Below are 10,174 nucleotides of genomic sequence, written 5' to 3'. Positions count from 1 at the left end.
TTTTAGGGGTGATCTATGACAAATGAGAAAACAATAAGAGATAATGAGGGGGGAAACACCCAAAACAAAATGCAGTTTAAGAACTGGCAGTTCCTAAACTTTACCCACTATCTGGTTTTAAAAGTGGATGAGTCCCTGGGTATACATATTGTTTAGCAAAGCATTTTCTTTCTCTTCTGTTCTGTGCTCTCAGGGCCAAATCTTTGAAAACAAAATACAGACTGTTATCAGATTATTTATTTATTTATTTTTTATTTTTATAATCTCCCTGTTAGTTTTTTTTTTCCGCACTGATTATATTGTATAAGCAACTGAAGATACACTTTTAGAACACAAATACAACATGTCTCTTTATCCATGTCGTAACAGACATCAGCTCTCAGAGACTGACCCTATATCGCCGTATCCACAGCACCCCATTTTAGGTTTTAGAAATTACTTTTTTTTCATTTATTCTTTCCACATCAATGATTATTTTGGTTGCAACAAAGCAAATAGCCAGGAAACTGATTACTAAAGGAAAGGCACTCTTACACACATCCAGAAAAAAATGTGTAACCCAATGCCATCTGTTCAATGCTGTGCAAGGCCTGCAAAAGAAACTGTAATTGCAAAAGCAGTGAAGTGTTTAGATTAAATATGGGCAAACTATAACCCTATAACACTATATCCCATCAGTACATAAGACATGGCACAAGTACTCTGAGGAATCATGTTTCTATCAGATGCAAAAGTGCATTCACATCCACATGTTTATCACAAACATGCTATGCTAATCAGAACAGTGTAGTGTGGATGTACTGGCTATAGGCACACACTGCCCAGCCACACAGAACAAACTGATTGTAATAACTTAAGGCTGACATGTTGGTGCTATCTGTCATCAACAAAACAATCAGCAACAACAAGTCGCATCCAAACCAATTCACAAATACTTAGATCAGGCTTCTTAATCGTTCCATTCTGTTTTCCTTCCTGCGGGCAGGTTGGAGACTGACCCTAGAGCATGCTGAAAAAGCACTGATACATCTGTTCAGGCGGGGTTGTGTTTGTGTGCAAGGAGATTTTTAAATGGACAGAGGTTGGGGTGGGTAGAACTAAGCTGGGTACACCCTGTACTTCTCTATTGTCCAACACTGGACGACTGAATCTAATGACCTGTGAGACAAGGCTTGAGAGGGGGAAACAGAGAGAGAGAGAGAGAAAGAGAGAGAGAGAGAGAGAGAGAGAGAGTGTGCGTGTGTTAAGCAGGCTACCATGACAGGAAGGAACAGGTGGATGTGCACAGAGACCTAATTCTAGGGAAAAAAGGACAATATCACAGAAAATCAGTTGTAAGTATGCTACATTTATGTCAGATATCTGAGGTTTGCTGTAAACAACTGTGTGTTTGTAATTTATCAGTGAAGGTGACTGATGATTTCAACCACTGGTGCAAAATGGGGGTGGAAAGGAAACATGGAGAATTGTAAAAGCTTCACAATGCTGCCAGAAACATGACTAACCATGGCTTTCCCTTCACATGCAGATGTCTTTCATCGTTCCAATCTGTGATGCGTTCTGATTCCAGCTTATAGTTGCTATTTCCTGTTGATTGATTTCTCAGTTGCATCTGATTCTAACATATTTGCTGTAGGGACGTCCGCAACCAACGGACGGAAATCCTGCCGTCTTTGACGTCATCCAAACCAAGGTAACCCACACTCCGGAGCTCTGACGCAATTGCCCATTTTTGGACGGATGCGTCAGCCGGCAATTTAGTCCAAATGCAAGCTTCATATCACATTATTTGAAACAGCCACATGATTCGTGAGATGAGAGGGACGTACGATAAATCATATCATCTGTCGGTTGTATGAACACTTTTACGTCAGATTGTATCGCTTAGCCAGGCAATACCGAAGCTAAAATATAAGCCTAATGTATTTTTATTCGAATCACATTTCTACGTATTCAAGTTAACCTATTTAGTTAAAACGAAGTTTAGTGTCATGCTACGCTGAGTTCAGTGTCATCGGAGCCGACCGCTGACATAGTTCAGTTTTTGCCAAACATGAGCCAAGAGAACTTTGAGGATACTCCTTCAACCTCAACAGAGAGTGCCGAAAGAAAACTGCCGTGGGACCTCAGCGAGTTCAGCTCATCAACACAACAGGTTGGCTTATAAGTAGGCTATACATGTAATATAATTTGATATCATTTAATTGTAAATAATTCATTTTGCAGCAATGATATTCTTTAGGCTACACATTTTTGCTCATAGTGCATAATATTATTTCCACTTCATTCATGTCCATGTGAGTCTAGTTCACCGCATGTAGCCCTACCTACCCATGGCATGACTCACTTGGGAACTGGGAAATTTAAATCAGATGTTGAAAGTTTATAATTGATGTAATTGGTGTAGTTCAGTTTTCAGTGAAAAGAGATCACTCTTCATCGCTTCGTTTTCTCTCTCTCTTTCTCTCTCTGTACTTTAGATAAATCACCTGAGAATGCCAATCCCCAGCAGTGCCTTCGTCCCCACCATAAATGCAATAGCCTCTAGCCAGGACCTACAGTGGATGGTCCAGCCAGCTGTCCTAGGGTCCGTGTCAGGCCACGGTGTTCCGTCACACCCATACAGCCGGCCCATCACCCACACCACCCACAGTGAACATGCTCGGCCAGGTGTCATACACGCCATAGGAAACACCAGTTGGCAGCGGAAGAGAACTCAACAGGTAAGTCACGGAGAGATCCAACCAGTAGTCTCATATCTAGTCTTTGATGTTCATACATATAAATGTAAATTGTTTATTAAATGACATTGACAGCCTTAAAAATCTGCTTTATGGTTATGGTTAGGGTATTAGTGGACACCTTTATCCAAAGCATTACATCATATGTAAATACAAAAGCAGTCATTGATAGATAGAGAGAGAGAGAGAGAGTGTGTGTGTGTGAGAGAGAGAGAGAGAGAGAGAGAGAGAGAGAAAAGCCTTCAACTTCTACATTTTGTCAATGTGAAAATAAACATATGGTGTGCTTCACAACACAACATATAGCCTACTCTATATACTTATATATATCCACCACCCACACATCCATCCATCTCCACACCCACCTGTTCTGTTCCTGTGGGCTGAAGAGTGTGTTATGTGGCCCCTCCAGCTGAGCCCCGAGGAGGAGGAGAAGCAGAGGCTAAGGAGGGAGCGGAACAAGCTGGCCGCTGCCAAGTGCCGGAACCGGAGGAGGGAACTGACGGACCTCCTGCAAGGGGTGAGTCGTCCTCTCCTGGCGCTGGGAGTATGAACCTTTTGTAGAAGGAGCCCCTGGGCTAAATTGACTATTTCTGTTTATCCATTTTCATTTTATGACTTAAAAAAGGTTTATGTGCATGCATCCCTGAATTTCCCCTTGGGGATCAATAAAGTATCTATCTATCTATCTATCTATCTATCTATCTATCTATGCATATGAAGTGCCTTAGGCTTTAGTAGTTTGATAGTGCTGACCTGTGATAAAATAGTTTTTGTGTAGGTGTATGTGTCTTATGTACGGTGTGTGTATGTGCCTGTGGTGTATATGACTGTGTGCGTGTGTATGTGTGTCTAATGTATGGTGTGTGTGTATGTGTCTGTGATGTATCTGTGCATATGTGTGTGTGTGTGTGTGTGTGTGTGTGTGTGTGTGTGTGTACACGCATGTGTTAAATCGCACATGCCTCTGTCCCCCAGGAGACAGACCGTCTGGAACAGGAGCAGGCCAGCCTCCACCAGCAGGTGGACTCCCTTCGGGATGAGCGTGCCCGCCTGGAGCTCCTGCTCACCACCCACTCCTCCGTCTGCAGCCTCCCCCAGAAGGAGCCCCCCTGCTCGGGCATGTACCCCGCCGACATGCCCCTGAGCTCCAGCACAGCACCCCTGGAGGTCAAGCGAGAACCAGAGGAGGAGGCCAAAGAGGGGGCGCTATACCATTTAAAGCGGAAAGCTCTGCTTGAGACCGAGGACCAGTATGAACTCAAAGATGCATACAGCTCTCAGTCGGCCACAGGGTACAATTTTAGCTACAGGTTCGTCGACTGCCCATCCTCGGAGACAGACAGCTCTCTGTCGTACACTGACGAGCTGCTGAATAACTCTATCACAAAGGCTCAGTCTACTGATAACAGCAGAGGCTCACACTATAGCGATGTCAGGGTGTTAAGCTCACCCTCACTCTAAAAGGGAAAACCAAGGTCCACTTACACACACTGGAGTAAGTTAAGCCATTATGGTCTTTATTATGGCCTTCAGAAAAGACATCATGGGCCCTACTTTGAATGACGGGTAAAGTCTTCATTAAGTCTACTTATTATACCGCTCCCCACAATGCTTGTAGAACGCTCCATTGACTTGAACCTATGGTAAAATTCATGTAATTACCGCTGCAAACATATAATTACCGCTGCAAACAAATAATTACCGCTGTCAATGGCAACGGGTTTTGTGTGTTACATCTGATTTACATCTTTCATATCACTCCGCAAGTAGTCTGGTCACTTCTTGCAATGGAATTCATTAAAAAGTGGAAGCAGACGGTTGATCAGCTGTGTTTTAAACAATGTTTGATTCAAGTTCAGCGTGTGTTGCAAACTATTTGTCAGCTATTTGCCAGTGGAGGTGCGTCGGGGTCCGGTTCGCCTTGTCGGGACTTATTTTCCTGATAATGACCAGCGTTCCATACATTATCCCTTACATAAAGTCTACATTAAGTCTAATAATATTTTTTTATTGTTGGCCTAACAACCATATGGCGTGTTACTTTGCCTGTCATTCAGATAAGAGCCCTATGAATCACTTAAGGAGGTATGTATTAATTAAGTTAAAGATGTGAATGTGAAATTCTTTATAATAGACAATGCAAAAGTGAAATTGTATAGATAGTGAAAAATCCATTCCTGTTTCATTGCAAAATTACCTAGTTGCATAGGTGTGCTCTTAGGATGTAGAGAATAGGTGTATGGGTAGGCTTTCAAAAACAAGAGCATCGGTACATGTGAAATGAGTAGCCATGTTTGAACACTAGGTGGTGGTATTACCCAGTGCAGATGTGTACTTCACCTGAGCCATGTAGTTTTAATTGTTTGTAAATTTACTTCTTATATTTTTTTTTCTGTCAGTTGTGCATTGCTGCCCAAAACTGTAATCCATATCTATATATAAGGTGAATATACTTTATTTATACATATAGATGCATCTATATATAGATATGCTTTAATAGGTGAATACCTTTCAAGGTATACAAAATACCTTAAAAGGTAAATATACTTTGTTTGTATCTTGTACATACATGTAGTTCTTGAAATGAGTGTAAGAAAGGAAGTGAGGAGAACATGGAAATACACACTCTCAAATTTGATCTGGGAATTTCACATCATGTGTTGGTTTCACACCTGCAATACAGTTTAACTTTAGAGATTTAATTTAGGCCTACCACACCTTCCAAAGAGATACAGAAAATATGACTACAGGTTTCAGAGCCATTTATTTATGCACTTGACAGACTGCAGTGCCTGCATTAGATATATTATTACGTGCGCAATAAATAATTGTTGTATGTCATTGCACTTGTCTCTGTGGGACTACTAGCACTGTTTTCCATATATTTTCCATTGTTTGAAAACAGAAAATATTGAGATGAAATGCTATGTGTTACTGAAAGGTCTTCATTCATGTTCTACTGGGTGTCCTACTGAGAATTAGCCATAACTGCTATTCATGTTCAATCCCAAATCAGACGATATTGTTAAACTAAGCATGTGTATCCTAGTGTATCTTAAAAAATATCTAATTGGGATTTTCCTGATAGATATCGGGATTACGATATGATTTGTGTCATAATTTGTGAAAGTCAAGCAGCTTCAGTTCAATAATTAAATTAATTAATTTTGCTTGGACTTAATTTAAGTTGTGCAACTTCTGATTGGTAAGCATGCATAGCATGAGAAGCACAGAACTCATGTGAAATGAGCTTCACTGTTTGTCACACAAGGAGGATGACATGAATATAAAAATCATAGATGTAACCAGATTAACCATTGGCACAGAGTTGCGAGTTACACAATTAATTGCAGCCTTTGCCATTAGCTAATTGCATTAGTTGAAATTGTCATTTTGCTAACAAATCCAATTGAAATTGTGTAGACCTAGTGTATCCTAATTATCTGGTGTAATGAATACCCTGCATTTGGATAGTCGAGCCTTGGAAACCTGGAATATTCCAGTCATGGAACATCAACTGGAAAATTATTAAAATGATCAGACACCCAGGAAATCATATATGTTTTTAAAAAATTCTCATTATATTGAAGTGCCTAAAGATCCGAGGAACATCATCATGACCGCATGCAGCAAAATAGCTTGAATATTGAATTATAATTTTTTTTCCATGGAAAGGGCCAAAAGAGTGATTGCCTCACTACCCCACTAGTTGGTTTGGTGTGCCTCCTTGACCCATCTTAGTCGGTGTAGGCTGTAAATAATTAAATACAACTGGGCAGGAATGGTAAAGAAACCCGGTTAATCTTTGTGGAAAGCAGCAAAGCTGACCACCGCCAATGCTGTGATCATAATGGGCCATGTCCTATTAAGGAAGCTACTAACATGGGTCTTAGTAGTGCCAATCTTATCACCTTGGAATTCCATCCCAGTAATGATTTTGATTTAATCTATCTTGATTTATGTCCCAATGCTGTGTTGAGTTCTTGAATGTGAAGAAAAGCAATCCTGCGTGGGAACCTTGAGTACGGCTAATCTGGCAAAGTTGATGGTTGCCACTTTCTTTCATGTTATTTAAAACATGAAAATACTGTTCCCTCATGACAAAAAATTACTATCAGAAATATCTCAACCTTCTGACAAAAAATTGATCTGAGATTTCGCTCAGTTCCTAAATAAAAGCTGAAAACTACAACTACAAGCTTTTTCAAATACACTTTTTAGGCTAAGTAAAGGATAAAGGAAATATTTTAACAGAAGAGTGTCAGCATTACCTTTCAGAATGAAATGTCACATTAGTAAAAGTCTAATAGTCCATAATGAAATATTTCTCTCAGATCTGACTTACATAATCCACCTCTCAGTTTTCTGCGTTTCCTATTTGGTTCTTGAGCGTCCCACGCACAAGGTTTGAAGTTTTTTCCCCCCTAAGTACTGCATGCTGTCTTTTATACCTGGCAGTGGCTTCGCTAAGCAGTGATTTTGTATTAGTGGCCAGGAATATGATACAATTCCTCTTTGACAAAAGTATCAAGACAATTATACTGTACCAAAACCTATGCTTCACATGAAATACACAGCTGAATTATGGAAGTCAGTAGGAAATACTTGCTATTAGTGTAGCAGCAACCGATTTATGATTCTAGCCTGTAAGGACAATATGCAATATAATGTAGTTTTCTGTTTATAGCAGGTTGAATATGGATTGAAAAACAGGAAGGAAGTTCCTTTGGTCACCTTATGGTACATGCATCTTAGGTCATCATTCATATTATTTGAGAGGTTCCATAAGTACGTCATTGTGATTAAGTCATCGCATCTTTACAAATCTAAAAGCATTCCAGCTTGAATCCTCTGACTCATAAAATTAAACACAAACTTTATGACAAATATAGACACTTTGACCAAAGTGAAAACCTTTAACAGAACTATCCTATCTCTTTTAGATACTTTATAAAAAAAAACATATTTCCTATGTGTGTCAAACTAAGGTACTGCACTCTTCTTTTTCCACCAACTGGAAAAATAAAATGTTGGCTCTACGATAGGGCTGTGATGAAGATGCCCCAATGTGTTAAATAGATTACCTATTTAGTACATTTTTCCATTTGTGATATTACTGTAAGTAGACTATTTAAAAAGTCCATAAAGTTCAAGGAAAAGTGTTAAATTCCTTCTGCTAGCCTATAGGTAGGGGATTTCCTACAGCAGCCAATCAACAACCAAACCTATTTACAGTTAGCCTGACGAGCCAGACCCAGATCAAGATTTATTAGAATTACATAGAATTACATTTGCTGCCACTAGAGTGCGTCTAGGTTTCTAGGTTAATTTACAGTACCATTAAATACAAAATCACCAACAAGCAATCAAACTTTGTAGCCAAAAAAACACCACCAATACCGTCTACAACAGCATTTCACTTGACTTATCAAGCAGGCACTGTCCTTATCAGTGTTGTGTTGGATTAGGCCACTCCAGAAGGCTTTAAGATTAAAGTGGACATGAAACAGACAGATGTTGAAATATATTTGAGGGAGGAAAATAATACAATACATGTATTTGTTCATTTTAATTACTTTAAGATTAAAGGTGATAAAATGGGAGGTAAAGCCCATGTGAGGAAATCATCACCTCACTGACATGTGAGTCCAGGTGGCTTGAAGGTTGTTTTTGGAATAGACTTAACCACAGATTGTGTGCAGATGTTACTTTCTTTCTGTCTATTTTGTCCACTTCTTCTTTCTGTTGAAACCTTCTGTTGATTTTTTTTACATACACTTTTCATAATAGGCTATCACTTTTCACTGTAATGCCATGGGCTACTGATTACCTACCACAACATCTATTAAACTATTTGAAAGAGTTCATATTTAGCTTTTATCATTGGCTATTAAAATATGTGTAAAACATAACATTTACCTCTGGTGAAGACACACACACACACACACATATGCGTCCAGAACTACAACTTCTTTTAAAGTTAACTGCACTAAAGCCAGCAAAAATGGCACAAGTTTAGCTCCCCCACCCTCAGAGGCAAATAGTACTAAAGCAATTAATCTGCAGATAAACATTCAACAGGAAACTGAATTTAAGCATTGCAATGTCACATATCAACTAATTCCAGCCTATCAGCTGACTGTGATTTAATAATCCACCAGGGTTTGCCAGGAGGGGTTGGTGGGGGTGGTTAATTTAACACTAATCTGATCCATGCTAGATTCAAATTTTAAGCAATTTGTTGTCACTGACATAGAGCGTGACTGACTCAGAGCCTTTATATGGCTCTGGACTGACTGATATGTGGTGGCCATTTATTTTAACTGTTAGTAGCAGATTGCAATGTGAAAACTACTTTTGGTCTGAGACTCAGATTACACACACACACACATACACACACACACATGGTTCGAATTAGCGGGGGTATTGGGGGGGGTCCTACCCCCCTAGATAAGACTTGGACCCTCCCAAAAGGGATGAAAATAATAGTTTGGGGGGTACTGAAAAAATGTAATAAAATGTAATGTTATCCAATATTGCATGTAATTAAATGCAGTATTACCATCACATACCAACAATTCAGGATATAATCTAATGAAATACGATTTTCAAACCCTCACCCCCATTGGGCTGTACCATTTCTCTGGTACGTTCCGACTGTGTTCTTTGCCATAATATAATACTGACGAATTAAAACAAATGCACAGTGTAGGCTGCTAAAGCCTGATATACGAATGGGTTAACAAGCGGTGGCCAACTGGCCATTTGTCTAATATTTCACTGCCTTTGTAACATAGTGATAGCCAACCTTAGAAAAACATTGAGTAGCAAGATCGCTATGGTTTAACAGGAGGTCTCCCTTCCACTCAGCGGCCACGACCATCGCTGCTGCTTAGCTTAAACATCTGGCTTACAATCACACGCCATAGGAGGAGTTCCATAGATAGACTGACAAAGAGAGATGTTTAATGAGGCAATTTATCATGTTGTGCATTAATGTCTTAAAAAGAGGGAATCTGCACTAATATTCAGGGAATTTTGCATGTAGATTAGTGGTTCTCAACCTTTTTTAAGCAAATGCCCATACACCCATAATTGCAACGTTAGCCTACCTGCAGTTTGTTTGAAACGCTACGTGAACATAATCAATTGGACCTGAAATGTCTTTCCTCGTTGTCATTATTAGAGTTCAGCCTTTCTAAAAAGCGTGTTGCTGCACAAACGTTTTGTGATATAACACCAGGCGCACATTAGCCTATATGAATCGCTAGGCTACATTATATGAATTGCCTAGGCTAAACAACGTGAAGATTTTTGTTTTCCAACCGTGAACAAGTCATTTTTTTATTTGCTTGATGTTTGGTAGGCTTAGGCTATCCAAGAAAAACTAATCAAATGATCCAAAGGCAGGCCTTGTTTTAGGCTAGGTG

At 39.6% G+C, this 10,174-nt stretch overlaps 1 protein-coding gene across 5 annotated transcripts; it reads left to right on the top strand.

The window, feature by feature from the left end:
* The first annotated feature begins 1,111 nt into the window (after nucleotides 1-1,111).
* LOC121711471 (fos-related antigen 2-like) lies at nucleotides 1,112-4,455 on the top strand. 5 transcript variants are annotated; one of them, XM_042095109.1, is made up of 6 exons: nucleotides 1,112-1,334; nucleotides 1,637-1,693; nucleotides 2,037-2,155; nucleotides 2,481-2,723; nucleotides 3,154-3,261; nucleotides 3,720-4,455. In XM_042095109.1, exons 3-6 carry the CDS (start codon nucleotides 2,054-2,056, stop codon nucleotides 4,203-4,205), a joined length of 939 nt encoding a protein of 312 aa, XP_041951043.1. In that variant the 5' UTR covers nucleotides 1,112-1,334; nucleotides 1,637-1,693; nucleotides 2,037-2,053; the 3' UTR covers nucleotides 4,206-4,455. The 5 variants fall into 5 exon arrangements, with proteins under 5 accessions (XP_041951043.1, XP_041951046.1, XP_041951045.1 ...); XM_042095111.1 differs by having other exon boundaries at nucleotides 1,118-1,334; nucleotides 2,097-2,155; XM_042095110.1 differs by having other exon boundaries at nucleotides 1,120-1,334; nucleotides 2,059-2,155.
* The last annotated feature ends 5,719 nt before the right edge of the window (nucleotides 4,456-10,174 follow it).

Source organism: Alosa sapidissima, chromosome 6 (assembly GCF_018492685.1).
Source record: "Alosa sapidissima isolate fAloSap1 chromosome 6, fAloSap1.pri, whole genome shotgun sequence".
NCBI classification, from domain to species: domain Eukaryota; kingdom Metazoa; phylum Chordata; class Actinopteri; order Clupeiformes; family Clupeidae; genus Alosa; species Alosa sapidissima.
This window is presented reverse-complemented; position numbering and strand designations above follow the sequence as displayed.

Bases quoted from the DNA above. Each gene is read 5' to 3' on its own strand.
- LOC121711471 (XM_042095109.1), top strand. From the start codon at position 2,054: ATGAGCCAAGAGAACTTTGAGGATACTCCTTCAACCTCAACAGAGAGT. The intron at 2,156-2,480 runs GTTGGCTTATAA...TCTGTACTTTAG, and splicing joins TCAGCTCATCAACACAACAG to ATAAATCACCTGAGAATGCC. The intron at 2,724-3,153 runs GTAAGTCACGGA...TGGCCCCTCCAG, and splicing joins AGCGGAAGAGAACTCAACAG to CTGAGCCCCGAGGAGGAGGA.